The 17500-nt window shown below is 37.6% G+C and overlaps 1 protein-coding gene across 1 annotated transcript in view; it reads right to left on the reverse strand.

Annotated features, from left to right (window-relative positions):
* Positions 1–1153: 1153 nt before the first annotated feature.
* guf1 (GTP binding elongation factor GUF1) overlaps positions 1154–17500 on the reverse strand; it is an 18028-nt gene continuing 1681 nt past the window's right edge. Inside the window, exons 4-17 of the mRNA XM_056244235.1 lie at positions 16955–17035; positions 16409–16486; positions 15904–15987; positions 15755–15819; positions 13758–13961; positions 12775–12914; positions 12055–12178; positions 11355–11487; positions 10166–10309; positions 7126–7259; positions 5974–6075; positions 4153–4272; positions 2668–2704; positions 1154–1541 (exon numbers count right to left, since the gene is read on the reverse strand). Of these exons, the coding sequence (XP_056100210.1) occupies positions 1413–1541; positions 2668–2704; positions 4153–4272; positions 5974–6075; positions 7126–7259; positions 10166–10309; positions 11355–11487; positions 12055–12178; positions 12775–12914; positions 13758–13961; positions 15755–15819; positions 15904–15987; positions 16409–16486; positions 16955–17035 (1575 nt within the window). The 3' untranslated portion in view covers positions 1154–1412. The remainder of the gene's footprint in view (positions 1542–2667; positions 2705–4152; positions 4273–5973; positions 6076–7125; positions 7260–10165; positions 10310–11354; positions 11488–12054; positions 12179–12774; positions 12915–13757; positions 13962–15754; positions 15820–15903; positions 15988–16408; positions 16487–16954; positions 17036–17500) is intronic.

Here is a 17500-nt window from a genome sequence, read left to right on the forward strand (position 1 = left end):
AAAACACAGCGTAGTTTCATCTGACATTGTGTTTTTCTGTGTTTGTTTGTTGTTGGTGTTTCTGTGCTTCTCTGAATGTTCATGGGAAGGAGAGCACATGTTACAGATTTATTTCCATTAAACTGTTAAAAGATGATATGAACTGACGGTTAACAGATTTGCACTCCAAAAACCAAATCATTCTCATGTGTTTGTGTACTTGATCATAGATGGATAAATCAAATTAAAAAAAGTTTAATATATTGTGACTCAATAGTACAGTTTATATTTGTACAGACAGGATGAATGTTGCCCAGGTCATGTATTCATATCTATATATACACACACACACACATATTAGGGATGCATGATATATCGGTATCGGCTGATATATGTTCATTTTGAATGTTAAAAAACATTATTTCCTTCAGATGCGCACTGTTCAATGTGAGGTTTTTGAATTGCTTGAAATATGATTAGAATCACTTAAAAACATCAACTATAATGAGAAAATTATCATGGTGAGACTTTTGTTTTTGTAATCAGGCTCTCAAAAATTATATAACAATTCGGTTTTAGATTTATCGGCCAATATATCGGTTATCGGCTTGCAAATATAAAGAATTATCGGTATCGGCCAAAATGTTCATATCGGTGCATCCCTAATATACATACACACACACACACACACACATATATACAGTATATATATATATAGTTTTATCATTTTTTTTGTTTTAACTGGTTTTCATGTTAATTTTATTTTAATTATTAGTAATTTCCTTTTTGTCATTTTATTGTTTTTTTTTAAAAAGTATTTAAGGTTTTATTTATAGTTTTTGTATTTATTTTCAGTTAATAATTGTAGTTTATTGCCAAGGCAACATATCTAAGTTTTTCAACTAATATTTTATTTTATTTCAATGAACATAAATGTTTTTAATAGTTATAATTAACAATAATAACCCTGGCACAATTCTAATGAGAATATTCATAAATATTCACAATGTGACCAAACAAGGATCATTTTCTTTATGCAAAATCAAACTCTTGATTCGTCTCGTCGGATTGCCCTGATTTCAGCAGCTCAAACTCTGAGCAGAAACATTTCAGAAGACAAGCCGCACGACCACTGCAGTGAGAGAGATGAAGAAAGAAATGCGTGGAAAGGAAAACAGCGCTGCCAAATACTTCTGCATCCACTCAGTCTAAACGTTTCCAATGAAAACCCTTAGCTTGCATTCTCTGAATCTACTGAGAGAACAGCAATGTTTCAGCATCATGAAGATTAATTCATCAAACCTGCTTTACGCTCCCAGAATAACATCACTCCGTTATATAAACTTGAATAGCATTTCTGAATCGATCGCCGTACTGTACATTGGCATGTTCACATCCACAAATCAAGCCCAGTCTGTCAGGATTATGGTCCACTACGTCCGCTTCAGGACGCTGATGAAAGCGTCTTTCGGGACGTCGATGTTTCCAATGCGCCGCATTTTCTTCTTTCCTTCGGCCTGCTTCTTTAGCAGTTTCATTTTCCGTGTAATGTCACCGCCGTACTAGAAAAAGATCAAGAATCAGCAGCTAATCAAGCAAAACAACTTGAGAATGAGAACAAATATGAGAAGAGGTGGTAACGCTTTAAATTACAGCCCGGAAAGTACTGGGTAATTAAAGCGATTTTACAGCGTAACCTTCGGTAATTATAGTGTACCTATAATGTACTTACAATATAAGTATAAGGCAACAATATTTTAAGTTTGGGGAATAAAGGGGTAACAACCAGGAGAATTAAAAAATTATTAATATTGTGAGTATTATAGAACTAAGGGGTACTTATTCTACTATTATGATACAACAATCTTACATTTGGAGCAATTTAGCGAGAACATACACACTGCATACCTTTTTGAAATAATGGTGAACCAGTACATACTGTATAAGCTTTATAATAAATAGATATAATAGATATGTACCCTGTAATTTTTAAATCTCTTTAACAAAAGTGCACTGAAAACGAAAACTATTGCAACTTTTGCTTAAATATTGGGGAAAGATACTCTTGTTTCATGTAGCTTGTTACCCTCTTGATCCATGTAGTTACAGGTTAAGTACAATAAAAATGCATACACACAATCTTATATCACTGACTCGGAAACCTTTTTTGATTATACGAGCACCACTTACCCTGTAAACACATGAAACATGATATATTTCCCAGTATTTAAAAAAATTGCAATAGTCTTAGCTTTTCTTGCCTTGAAACATGTTAGCCCAAACTTAAACATCTGCACTTTTGCTATAAAAATAAATAAAAATAAAAGTATAAATGCATAGATATGTACCCTGTCATTTAAAAAGCCTATACAGTATGTATTGGTACACAATTATTACAAAAAGGTATGCAGTGTATGTTCTCGCTAAATTGCTCCCAAATGTAAGATTGTTGTATCATAATAGTAGAATAAGTTCCCCTTAGTTATATAAAACTTACAGTATAATTTTTTTTTTAATTCTCCTGGTTGTTACCCCTTTATTCCCCAAACTTTACATATTGTTCCCTTGTACTTACATGCAAGTACTTTATAGGTACACTATAATTACCGAAAGTTACTCTGTAAATTCCTCTTAATTACACAGTACTTTCCGGGCTGTAATCTAAAGCGTTACCGAAGAGGTACTTACACATTTTGCTAGAACATTCTTCCGGTATGCTTTGATCCTAAAAGAGGGAATGGTGGATAAGGAGTATTAGGTTTTAGCAGAGCTCGTCTACGGAGAGCCTGGAAACTCCCTATTGTACCGAATTTTGGTTGTAGTTCCTCCAGAGTTCCACTGGGGGCGATCGCCCGAGTGCAAAATGAATGGGAGTCTATGGAGCTAGACGGCTAAATTCGTCTTTCACCCGATTGCCGTTGAGAAATCTCAGATTTGATTGTAGGTTTTGCAAGTTCAACATGGGTTATAGGTCGAAAGTGGAATGAACGAGTACTTTTGTCCTTTCGATTTCTTCCAGATTGAGTTGTTGTTGCCCATAACACGCTAATAAACGCTGGTTGGTCAGTGAAGGACTGATTACGACCAGAGACACCGCTTGATGGCATCCAAAGCGGGACCAGAATGTTAAGGCGGACTTAACTCTTCAAGCACGTGTGTTTACCTGTGTCAGCTGTCTCGAGAGAAAAGAAAGTGCAGAGCGCGAACGCACCAAAAGTGACTGAAGGATTGCCTAGCATAGATATCCATAATAAAGGCTAGATGTCTCGTCCGCGCTGCTGGCCAATGGAGGTCGCCGTCCGCACTGGCGGCCATCTTGCCACAGGCAGCTCGCTCACTCTAACATTGTGTTTTAATGGCGCATGTACTTTTTAAATAACCATAACTTGCTCAATTTTCTACCGATTTTCAAACGGTTTGGTTTGTTATAAACGTCAGAGATGTAGTTATGACACTGCATGCTTCTGAATAATAAGTGTATCAATAAATAATCATCCAGAATTATAGCCACGTTAATAACGTTCGTAAGAAACCAAACCGTTTGTAAATCCGTCAAGATTTCACCGAGATAAGAGTATTTGTGTTGGTGCTGATCACTCATCTTACATCAGGCACCACAGAGCCCGCCAGAAAGCTTGCCTGTGACAAGATGGCCGCCGGTGATGACGCGCCGTAAGACATCTAGCCTTTATTATGGATATCTATGCTGCCTAGTATCTCTGGTCGTCCGATGTGTATGATGTCATTGACATTTTAAAAGACTTTTTAAAGCAAATAATGACGGTGATGACGCGCCGTAAGACATCTAGCCTTTATTATGGATATCTATGCTGCCTAGTATCTCTGGTCGTCCGATGTGTATGATGTCATTGACATTTTAAAAGACTTTTTAAAGCAAATAAGTGACTCTAAACAATCTAACACCCAGCAATGTGTAATTTCTTTGCATCTCCTTTCGAATAAAACATTCAAATTACTAGACAAAAAATTATATCCTGAGAAAAGTGGATTTTGAGGGGTATATCTCCATAGACCTCCATTCATTCTCCACTCGTCCTGTAAGCGCCCTCATGTGGACCCAGAAGTTTACTGAGAGTGGGAGTTCTCCCCTTATTAGACATTCTCTGGTTTTATGTTGTTTTCTTGGTGTTACGCACACAGTCCAACACTCACGTTTCTCGAGCGATGATCTTGCTGCCGATGGCCGCCTGCACTGCGATCTCAAACATCTGTCTCGGGATCGAGTCCCTCAGCCTCTCACATATGGCTTTTCCCGCACTGTACGCTTTCTCTCTGAACACAAGGACGAATCAGAGCTGGTTTCATTGTTTTCTAGCGATCGCACCACAAAACAGGGAAGATGTTAAGAATAAGTGCAGTAAACAGTAAAACGGTTTGTTGTACAAACCAGTGTGTTTATGAATTCGATAATACATTAAAAATATAGCTACGAGCAGCAATTAAGTGGCCAAGCACAAAGAAGACACGATAAGTCATGCTAGCATGGGTGGGAGCGTCAGACCAACTGCAACAATGAGCAATTTAAGACAAAATGCCTGAAAAATGATAAATATAGTCACTAGTAATATGATTGGGTTTATCACTTTTAACCAATAGGTGGCGCTGTGACCAAATTGATGTGGTGTGGTCAGACTAGGGTGAGTTTGGTGTCAATATGCCGAAGCATTGCAGAGATACAGGCTCAGAGTCGTTTGGCATCACTCCATAACTTTGCTGATGAAAGACGGTAACTTTTTGCCAGCGTAGTCTGGAAGTTCAGCCGACTATTGTAAAATTGGTATCTATGTTCTCGGCATGACCCAAGGAATCTATTAAGACCAGTTTCATTACAATAACTAAAATTAATCAAATGTTTTTAGCATATTTGGAAATTTCCTCATAATTTCTGACCACAAAGTGGCGCTGCCCCAACGCTTTTTGAGTACCTTCAGGGCATGGTGATGACATACTGAGTTTCATGAAGATATGCCAATGCGTTCGTAAAATATAACATTTTACGACAAAATTCAAAATGGCTGACGCCATATGGGAAATTGGGTATCGTTTGACTTGGCACGCTGCACCCAATCTTAAGAGGCCAGTTCATAAGTTATAAGCAAAAAGAGCAATTTTTTATATCTCCAGAGCACTAGGTGACAATTCGCCGAAACTGTGCAGGTAACCTCAGGTCATGGTTGTCATAACACACCCCAATTTTGGTGAAAATACGCTAAAGCGTTGCGAAGATACAGCCTCACGTTTACTTTGGCATGCTCTTCGTCGCATTCGTTCAGGCGTTAATCAAGAACGGTTTGACGAATCAACTTGAATTACATCATTTTTGTCCCCATGGTGTGAAGATGATCTGGTTTAATTTTAAAAGTAGGTTTTTAGGGAAATTCTAAATGGAGGATAAATTTCTATGCAATCGGATCGGCTTGAGCCAAGGAATCGGAGGGGGAAAATATTTTGTTTCTATACCTTATGGTTCAAAAGTTATTAACATAAACATGACTGTAAATTTGGACAGTTGGTGGCGCTAGAGTGATTGAGTTAGAGACTCCAAAATTGCTGTGGTTAATGTTCAGATTGTCCTCTATCAGTGTGCCAAATTTCATAACTTTCCTGCATGCCGTTCTATGGGCTGCCATAGACTCGAGCGGAATAATAATAATAATAAGAATGCCGACGGATGAATGCCATCACAGCTTCACTGCTCGACCACTAATAATATGATACGAAACACGAGTTTGCAATATCAAGCATCATAGCGGACTGTTTTTGTCTTGCTAAAACAACTGGAAGCGAGTGACACCGGAAACCTCACGCATTCAATTTACAAATGGCTGCATTACGTTAAAAATAAGGAGGATGGCCTTATTCCAGTTTTTAGGTATTTAATCACATTTGTGCACCTGTAAATGAGTAATTGATCAAATATGTTTAAAATACCTAACCCTAACCCTATCTAATAATAAGGAGATCAAGACTTACTTATGAACGATAATGGCGAGTTCCTCCACTGGCCGCCCGTTGAGGAGGAAGTCCATCTTAATCAGTTCAGCGGCCTCATAACCGGCATCCTCGTAATCAAAACTAGGGGAAAAAACAGTAAACATATTTACAGAAGTGACAATAAAGGGGCGTTCCTGATTGAGTGAGTTAGTAGTGTGTTAAACTGGCGGTTATGGAAAGGGGCGGGACATTTCCTAAACACACTCGAAGCGCTCGACCAATCACAACACACTGATCCAGCCGACCAATCAGAGCACAGTGTGCTTTTCAGAAGGAGGGGCTTCATAGAGACAAGAACTAAACAGGAGTGTGTTTCCCGAAAGCATCGTTAGTCAACTACGGTCGCAATTTCTGTCGTTATTAGGATGGTTTAACGAGTCTGTGTTTTCGCAACCATCGTTCCAACGAACATTCGCAAACAGCTTCGTAAAGTTGTGTGTTTGAGCGACAGATCTCCTGTGGTTAGAAGCAGTTTCTTGTTTGCATGACATGTGGACTCAATAAATCCTGATCTGGAGCAAAATAAGCAAGCTGACATTCAGTGCAACCTGTGTCTTTTATTTAGAATACATACAAATGTCATTTACGAGAAAGAGATTTAAAGCGTTGTTTTTTGAAGAGTGTGCATTTGTGAACGAGCTCTAGTGTGTAAGAACAACCCAATCATTGAATCTGGAAATAAAGCAAAATGAGAAATAAAGTCAAAGTCGAAGTCCTCAGATGCCATGTCTGTAATTTATTGCAAAACATCTAGCTTTAATTAGTTCTCAAACTGATTAATTAAAATAAGTTATTACTCCACCACGTGCGTGACGTCATAAACCAACGTGGTTGAACGACAGGTTTGCGACAGTACAGTTTCCTGAAACAGTCGTGATTAGCTAGTTGATTTCTTCAACGATGCATCGTACTATAGTAGTGAACCAGCGAGTTACGCCGTTGTTCGGGAAACACATCCCAGGGCGTTACTGACAGACTGGGAAGAGAGGAGCCGCAACAATGGAGAATATGAGGAGAATAATCAACATTCAAGCAGGAAAACCTGTTCTAGTAGAGCCTGAAACTACATCAAGACTCTTGAAAGGGCGTAATATGGGCTCTTTAAGCATTTATTCATTCATTCAAGCTCACCTGGCGTATCCTGATGACATGGACTTGAGCTGGTCGTAAAAGTCCACTACGACCTCATTTAGAGGGAATAGGTACTTCATCATCACTCGATGGTCATCGATGTAGAACATGTTCTTCTGAACAGCCCTGCGGGTCTTCAGAAAGGCAGAGAATTGCATTGTGGGTTACGACTTAAAGTACGCTTTCACAGAAATGGGGGATTCGGTTGCTTTTTTCTTCTACTTCACTTACCCTTTTTAGGTAAGGCTGGAATACACCACTTGTATACGTATTTTAGTCACGATTTATAGTCTGGAGGAGTCGACGACGCTAGTTGCTGAAAGCCAGAGCCAGTTGGAGTTTACAAAGTTTACAACATTTATAAAGTTGCCAAGTCTATGATGCCTAGTGTTTAAAATGCTCAGTTTTAAAAAGTCCTGTAGTGTATTCCAGCTTTCGGTAGCTCAGATCTTTACCGCTAAACTACACAGCAAAATTTTTTATTGAAAATGAGTTTTTGCTTAAAGGCCATGTTGCAGGTTAAACACCACTGTCGATTAATGGGTACATAAAGCAGTTAAGATATGTATATAAAGTTAGAAATGTCTCCAAAATGGTGTTAAAGTCCAGTTTTTGAAGTTTTTGGTTAGTAACGGTTATTTTTTTTTAATCACGAAATATGCTCTTCTAATGTCAGAGTGATCGTGCTTGTAAATTAGTGGAGGCTGTGTCAAAGGGAGCACGGTATACAAAATACACACAGAGCTAGCTAACACGCAGCTTGTAAACATTAACGTTAGCATGATGCTTACCGTGGCAATTTGTCGCTTGCGGCAGGCGGTGTCTCTCGACCTCGGGACAGGGCAAGCAGAGAGGTTTGCGTTCACAGACGGCACGGCGGTAGGAAGTAATTTAGCACTTCTCTCACTCTTTAGACCAAGTGAGACCATCTTGGCATCCCCTGAATTGTAATCCTCCTCTTTGAAATGCGCGCTACATATTCTCGAGTAGGCGGTGACAGAGCTCGCTGAAAAATCTGCCCGCCTAATCTTCACAAACTGCACCCAGCTTCGGAAGATCGCTTTGTCCTTGGGGAAGGAATGGACCCTATGTCCAGTTTTGCTGGAGTTCTTGCACCCGCCACAAACACAGTAATAAACCATTTTGATTTATTTATGATCTACTCTTTATCTATCTCTAAGCTATCTGTTATGCTATGCTATCTCTCACTATATATGCTATGCCTATCTATCTATCTATCTATCTATCTATCTATCTATCTATCTATCTATCTATCTATCTATCTATCTATCTATCGTTATCTATCTTTCTTTACTTATAAATCTGTCACTGTCACTCTTTTACTAGCTAGCTACTCGTATCACTCTCCCTCAATGGTAAGGCGGGCCGCGGGCTTTCGTCTGTCGTCCAACAGTCAGCGAGTACCTCATGTGACGTCATGGATTGCATTGTGGGAGAAATAAGAATCAGCGCTAAGCTGTAGCTAAATGCTAACATATCACCTACTTTGCCGTATTATATTTTAATTTTTGAGTACCCTACAACATCAAATACAATGGATAACTGTTTAAATGTTTATTACCAACTAGAAAATTACCAAAAAAAAAAAAAAAAAAAACCTGCACCATGGCCTTTAAAACAAGCAAAATTATCTGCCAATGGGGTCAGAAAAATAATGTTAATTCAAACAGAAACAAGATTATTTCTCTTACCCCATTGGCAGATAATTTAGCTTGTTTTAAAGCTACAATATGTTGTGTGTTTTTTTTCGCCGCTAGGGGTCGCTAACCTCTTACAGTAACAAAGGCATAGGTTGGTGAAGCTAAGCGGAATTATGGAAGTTGTCGTCATGCCGATGGATCAAATAATGTTTATGGATATTGATGTTTTTAACATGACTGTGGAATCAAGCGTGATTGATAACAAAAGACAGATCTCAGCGCCACACGCGAGTCCCGCGGATATAAAGGAATAAGGACATTTCATAACTTACGCGCAAGTGCTGAATTACTCACTCAGATCAGTGTATTAGACGGATGTTTTTATTATGTTTTACATGTTCACTTGTCATCGACAGCGACAAGTGAACATGGACGAGCCAAAATTGGGAAAAAAATAGGAATTTCTCTGAAATTAAAAACATCTAATATTGTAAGTACATAACTGCAGGAAATATATCACACTGTGCAAGAGATTTTTGGATATTTTATTACAATATTTAATTTTTATTACATTTTACCTAAGTGTCACCGGCCCACCGGTGGGCCCAAATCCATTACATTTTTAAAACAGTAATATCTTTATTTTGACAGACCTTTATTTTGAAATAGTGATGAACATGAAAAATCATGAAAGAAGGGTAGAAACCTCAGTTTGTTTTCATGCCAAGAGTTCAAAAGATAGCATCCATTCAATTATTTTAGAAAAAAAGGTCTGATTTTTTTTTAAATATAAAGAAAAAATTATAGATTCACCATTTGTGATGTGGCAGGAAGCTATAACGCACATACTTGTTCTTTTTGTGTTTCTTAGAGGTTGAAATCATATCAAAATCTGCCAAACGTCTCATATTACTTCTGAATAGGATGTCTACTTCATAAATTGTATGAAAATTGTGGAAATAATGGTTTATATTACTCAAAACACACATGGAAATGGAGGCGCCCTTATATGGGCAGTAATGGAGTCTGGTCGTGCCCTAGTGGAAGCGTTCGGTACTGCGCCCAAACAAAATATTACTGAAAGCTCATATTTTGAGATATCAACCTAAAATTTGAAATACAACTTGTTCAGATTTTTTACTTTGATTTTTTTTTTGCAGTTTTAGAGTCGCCCAGGTTTGGAAAATATATATTTTCTATAAAACACTTAAAGGGTTAAGCAAAAACTAGATTTTTCCCCCTAGAAAACAAGACATTATATCGATTGGCATTTTACTCATCTAGTAAATGCTTCTTGATTTAGGAATTTTTAGATATTTGGACTGGAATCAAGATACAAATAACTAAGAAAATCTTCCTTTGCAGTCGGCGAATCTCACCTGACACAGACTCATGATCTTCCCAGTGAAGTCGCTCGGAGCGATGATGGTTCCCATCACCATGGGCTCCAGATACTGCTCCACCAGAGCCCTCTCAGGGAAGTGAGCCGGGTTGATGATGGTGATCACTTCCTCACCGTGTTCCTACGAAAACACACTTAACTGAGGAATCGACTCTTCGACCCGCAAACGTTCATATATCAGTGAGGGGAATGTATCGCGAACTGCCGTATTATAAATTCATATACATTTCTGCATACTTCCTGCACACGGTTAATAAGGCCTTAAAGGAGTAGTTCACTTCAGAATTAACATTTTCTGATAATTTATTCACCACCACGTCATCTAAGATGTTCATGTCTTTCTTTCTTCAGTCGGAAAGAGGAACACACTCCAGGATTGTTTCTCCATATAGTGACTTCAATGGGGTCCAACGGGTCGAAGGTCCAGATGTGAGTTTCAGTGCAGCTTCAAAGTCTCGACTAAGGAATAAGAGTCTTATCTAGACAAACCAGCGGACATTTATAACAAAATAAACATTTATATACTTTTTAACCACAAATGCTGGTCTTGCACGAGCTGTGATGCGCCACACATTACGTAATCAGGTTGAAAGTTCACGCGTGTTCCGGTTCAGAAATGTAGAGTAGGGCGAAAAACTAATTTTCTCTTCCAACTTCAAAATCGTCTGACATCGTTGTTTTACCTTTTATTCATACATTTTTTTAATGGCATTTGATTTTCGCCATTAAGACACGTTCGCTTTATAAACACAGGCCTGTACTTACACCTACGTCACGCTTGACCTTTCAACCTGATTACGTAATGTGTGTCGCATCACAGCTCGTGCAAGACCAGCATTTGTGGTTAAAAAGTATATAAATGTTTATTTTGTTATAAATGTCCACTGGCTTGTCTAGATAAGACTCTTATTCCTTAGTCGAGACTTTGAAGCTGCACTGAAACTCACATCTGGACCTTCGACCCCATTGAAGTCACTATATGGAGAACAATCCTGGAACGTTTTCCTCTTTTCTCAAGAAAGACATGAACATCTTAGATGACATGGTGGTGAGTAAATTATCAGGAAATTTTAATTCTGAAGTGAACTACTCCTTTAAGGTATTCTGGGTCGATTTTTCGTATTCTGCTATGCAGTTTCTGAGGTGTTCTGGTTGTAGAGTCTCACCTTTATGAGTTTGGCAGACGCCAGCACAGCCTTGTACGGGACAGTCGGAGCCGTTATTATGACCGACGCATTATATTCCTGCTCTAAACGCTGGTTAAACACCTCCATGTGCAGAAGACCCAGAAACCCCAGCCTGAGAGAGACAGACACAGAGAAATTGGTACATTGTGTAATATTTAGGAGGATCTGTTGACAGAAATGCAATATCATAAACATAACTATGTTTTCAGTGGTGTATAAACACCTTACATAATGAACCGTTATGTGTTTATTAGCTTATAATGAGGCGTTTCTCTCTACACACACCGCGGGTCCGCTTACATCCACATGTTTCTACGGTGGCCCTGAACGGACAAACGCGTTTCCTCACTATGTTGTTCTTCATGATAAGAATCTGCTAAAGTCAGCGAATAAGACACTGACACAATGAAGAACAAGTGACTATAATATTCGCAATAACATCGTTTTACTGAATAATTAAGTAAACCTAATTTCTTAATTTATCTTTGTAAAGAAACCTCATTGCTACTCTCTGCGTTCTCAGACGACGACATCACTTCCTGTCGGCCACCGTAACTTCTGTTGGGTGCAATCTGCAAACTCACCACTAGATGCCGCTAAACATTACACACTGCACCTTTAAAAAGTGAAACGACTCGACTGAGCGATGAACTCTGTGACTGTGTGCGTGTGTACGAACCTCCATCCGGCTCCCAAAGCCAAACTACTGTCCCGCTGAACCGTCACGCTGGAGTCATTCAGAGTCAGTTTCTCCACAGCGCTTCGCAGGGCGGTGTAATCTGATTGGTCCATGGGATACATGCCTGAAAGAGTTACACAACTTATTCCCAACCCTTAAAAAGCCCATATTATGCCCTAACACGAAGTCTTGATGTAGTTTCAGGCTCTACTAGAACAGGTTTTCCTGCTTGAATGTTGACTATTTTCCTCATATTCTCCATTGTTGCGGCTCCTCTCTTCCCAGTCTGTCAGTAACGCTCTGTTTACTTCCTGTCTCTATGAAGCCCCTCCTTCTGAAAAGCACACTGTGCTCTGATTGGTCGGCTGGATCAGTGTGTTGTGATTGGTCGAGCGCTTCGAGTGTGTTTGGGAAAGTCCCGCCCCTTCCCATAACCACCAGTTTAACACACTACTAACTAACTCAATCAGGCCCCGCTACTGTATTCTACGCATGAATTATTATAATGAGGAATATTGTGACGTGTTCGATCCCGGGAGAAACTCAAGACTACAATGGAGGCGTTTCAGGAGTTCAGAAACACTGACACTGATATAGAGAAGAACTGGAGCGTTTTCATGATCAAACTGCAACATCACACACTGAAGATGAAGATGAAGATGGAAAACAGTAGAATAGCTCGTCTTTAAACTGTGTAATATTAGTTTAGCACACACTCACCCGCGAACACCATGGCTTTAGCCGGTTTGAACCCCGGCAGCGCCTCCACAGGCTGTGTCTGCAGGTAAAGTGTGTCTCCAATCTGAGCCTCCTTCACTTCCTTCATCCCTGCGATGATGTAACCCACCTGACCGGCATACCTGAGGACAAGAGGTCAAAGGTTAAGCTAGCGCAACTTACAGAGACTGTCTGAAACATTCCTTCTTAGGGTGTATATATGTAGTTTGGAAGGTTTTAAGCTACATCCAAGTTTTTAAGATGCCTTTATTTGTTTTTTCAACTTATGATTCTATTTCTACCATAAAAATAAGCACTGAATTGATTGAATGTTTGCTTGGTTATCTTTTAAGGCCTAGGTTTTCAACCAGGAGTCTGCAGAATATTTAAAAAATGTATTTCTCGTTAATTTTTTTCTTTTTCTTTTTTCAAAATCGTGAAACTTTTTATTTCTAGACAGGGTTTTTGTCGTCAACTAAAACTTTTAAAAACATTTCTGTTAATCGAAATAAAGCTGAAATCAAAATAAATATATATATTAGTTGGAAAAAAAAAGATACTAAAATGTTGCCTTGGATAAGTTTAAGCACTAAAATTACTACATAGAAATATGTAATGTAGATAAAATGTAGAACTGAAATAAAAATAAATTAAACCTAAATACCAATAGCTTAATTTGTTTTTTAAAAACTAATAAAATGACAAAAGCACATAACAAAATGACTAAAAACTAAACTAAAATTAACACGAAAACTAAAAATATAAAAATACAAGCTAATTAAAAATTTTAAATCTTAGTTTTATGCCCCCCAAACAGAATTTTCTTGATTTAAAAAATAACTTTTAAATAATTATACAATTCTAAAACATTTTCTCTATAAATGCAGTTATGATAGTTAATGTTCAGGTTGAAAGCTCTTGTGAATCAGTAGATGAGGTATTTTCAGAGATGTGTGGTGCGGTCAGTGTGACGGCGAGGGGCTCACAGTGTTTGGGTCGGGTGTGGGTCGGGTCTCAGGACGCCCAGCTCATTGACCTCATAAGACTTTCCCAGGTGTGCCGACACGATCCGGTCTCCTCTGGACACGCGTCCGCCGAACACGGCGATGTTGGCCACTACGCCTCTGTAGTGATCGAACGTGGAGTCGAACACGAGGGCCGTGAACGGGTCGTCCACTCGCGCCGGCGGACTGAATCACACAGGGAACATCAACAGAAATGTGTGAAAGTTATTTCATTTTTTGTGGATCTTCTTTTTAGAGAATGAAATTCGGTTCCACTTTATTTCGATAGTCCACTTTAGACAATCTACTAACTATAAGTAAGTCTTAGTAGAGTGTTAGGTTAGGTGTCCATAAGTTGACTTGTAGTTGTTACTTATAAAGTGTTAGCACTCTACTAATACTCTAATGAGAGTTAGTTGACATGTAGTTGCAAAGTTACTAATAGTTAGTAGAGTGTCTAAAGGGGACTATCGAAATAAAGTGTTGCCTGACATTCTTTTGTTTTACATGTCTCAAGGTGCTATGTCAACAATTTGACACTCTATCCTTGTTACATGTACTTACTGTAGTAAATTATGGGTAATACTTTATTTTAGTGTCCTTGTTACATATGTTACATGTACTTACATTTACATTTATGTATATGGCGGACGCTTTTATTGCATTTCAAGGTACACATTTACATTCTTATCAGTTTTGATGTACTTATCATAGTAATTATGCATAATTACATGCAACTAAGTTAATTCTGAACCAAACCAAATCCTTTCCTAACCCTATAGTAAGTACATGTAGTTGCTTAATATTACTCAGTGCTTAAATATATAGTGTAACCAAATTATGCATAATTACAAACCCTAACTCTAATTATACAGTAAGTACATGTTGTTAGTTAATATCGCTCAGTACTTGTAAATCACACTGTAACAAGGACATCTTAAGATAAAGTGTAACCCAACAACATACCTAACAAGAAATACGCTATGCAGGGAATGAAGATGAGCAGGTTTTCAGAAAAGCACATGACATATGATAACACACATGATGATGAATTACCATAATAAACTGAAGCTTTCCTGATTCACTCACTTCCCGATACACTATTTTAGTTTATAAGATTAATAGTAACTAAGTGACATAAATACCACTGAATGTATAATTAACTTAAGATTTCTCGGCTGTATTTTTTTGTGCTTCTGAACTTATTTTTTATGAGAAAACAAAACAAGCAAAAATTAGTTTAGAGTTCAATTCTCACTATTAACTAATTGCTTATTATCATGCATATTATTAGGATATTGGCTGTTTATTAGTACTTATAAAGCACAACTATGAATAAATAAGGAGTTTATTGAGGAGCATTTTTTAGTTAATAGTCAGTTAATTGTGAGAATTGGACCCTAATCTAAAGTGTGACCATTATATGTTTTGCATTGTGCCATTTACAACTAAATTAAGCATTATCATTATCATTAGTAAAATGCAATGAATTGTTCAGGGGTTATTTTTAAATCAGCATAAAAACAGTACAACAAACTCTACGTATCATTATGTATATTTTTGTTTTACACTACAGTTCAAAAGTTTTTTTTTAAAAGCAAGGACAATTCAAAAGTGTTCAAAAGTGACAGTAAAGACATTTATGATGTAATAAAAGATCATATTTCAAATAAATGCTGTTCTTTTGAACTTTCTATTCATCAAAGAATCCTGAAAATTAAAATGTATCACGGTTTCCGCAGAAATATGATCTGTTTTGAACATTGATCATAATCAGAAATGTAGATTTCTGAAGGATCATGTGACTCTGATCTCTAATGCATGATTCATTGTGTTGATGTAATCTGGGCTTTGGGTGTGCATGTGTTCTGATATGATCTTATGAACCAAACAAACAATAAATCATATGCAGTCTGTGCTGATCTTCACTCTCACAGTGCCCTCTTGTGGAGAAGCGTGAACGCGCTGGTGATACTCACGGAGGAATCCGCTTCACCACCTCTCGGAGAACTTGATCCACGTTTGTGCCGAGTTTCGCCGAGATCTGCAGAGAACAATCGCCACGATCACTAAAAATATTAAAGTGCCATTATGAAGACAAACATTTGAAGAGATGTTGAAATCTCACCTTGATGCACTCTTCCCTGGGAATATCAAAAACTTTTTCAATCTGTTTTTCCACTCGCTCTGGATCAGCATTTTTCAAATCAATCTGACAATTAAAACAACTCGTTAAAATACCAAACGGTGAAATAACCGACATTTGATGGTGATTTGGGTCTCCAGCTAAAGTTAAAGTCAATGTGAAACTATTCAAAACAAAACCACTATTTGCTGATTACTAACAATACTTACATTAAATAAAACATGATGATATAAAAAATATAAAACTGTCGTAAAGCATTCAGATGAATAAAAAAATTAATGAATGCACATGCAAATATATTTGGACTAATGAAGATCATGTGGTCCAAATGTTGCAGGAATTTGAATAAAAAATATTAGGAGCAACATTTATGGTTTTCCTACTTGATGTGAAGACATTTCTATAGTTTATCCAAAGCCCTGGGATGAAATGTCATGTATAAAACGTTTAATTAAGCGTTTAAAGTCATTCTCTCTGTAACGTCTACCTTGTTTATCACAGGGATGATTGTTAGTTGAGCCTCAAAAGCCAAGTAGAAGTTGGCGACTGTTTGCGCTTGAATTCCCTTTCAATTGGAGGAAGAAAAAAACATACAACACATTTTTTTACTCTTAATGTCAATTACAAAAGGCTGCAGTTTTTTTAGTAATGATCGTTTATTTATGCTGATATATGCGAGTATGTGCCAGTGTTGTTATAGTTAAAATAAAAATTATTTATTACTGTTCCCAATGAAGCTGAAGTGCTAATATTACTAACACTGAAATTAAAGATAAATAGAAATATTAGAAAAAGATAAAAGCACATAACAACAAAATGACTCAAACTTAAACCAAATTTATATATATATGTATATAAATAAAAGCTAATTATAAATATTAATAAATACTATAATAGTATATAAATAACACTAAAATAACATTGGTATATGCATATGTTCTGAAACTAAAGTAGGGTAAAAAATGAAAAACACTGTGTTTAATCTTCTGTAAATCATTAAATATAAGAAAGTGTCATTTATAAAGTGTTTTACCTGATTTGCATCTACAATGAGCAGAACTCCTTGGCAAGCGGATATGGACCGAGATACTTCATAGCTGAAGTCAACATGGCCCTGAAAAATAGTGGAATCACTTAAATTATACAGATTAGTTAAACATCAGTGTTTAAAGTGCCCCATTATACTATGTTAAAGACTCCTAATGTTATTTTAGAGTCTCCTACAACAGGTTCTCATTCATCCAAGATCAAAAACACTTTAATGTCCTCATAATCTCCACTGCAGCTTCAGCTCTTTCCTCTCAGAGTCTGAAACGCTTCAGTCTCTCTAAGCCCCGCCTCTCTGAGAGCTGCTCTGCTCTGATTGGTCAGAAAGCAAACGCTCATTATCATATCTGAATCTCAGCTATTGATTCACAGTGATACGAACAGTAACGATGGCGTGGGTTTTACCGTATCAATCTCAGAAAACAGCGTCGAACAACACGAACCGAACTCTTCCAGTCTCAGATACACTACAGTGTTTGAGGGCGGAGCTAAGAGACGCTGCTCAGCCAATCAAGACCACAGGCTGGCATTA

The sequence above is a fragment of the Rhinichthys klamathensis genome, unplaced genomic scaffold, assembly GCF_029890125.1.
Source record: "Rhinichthys klamathensis goyatoka isolate OS25496 unplaced genomic scaffold, OSU_Roscu_1.1 h1tg000947l_1, whole genome shotgun sequence".
NCBI classification, from domain to species: Eukaryota; Metazoa; Chordata; class Actinopteri; order Cypriniformes; family Leuciscidae; genus Rhinichthys; species Rhinichthys klamathensis.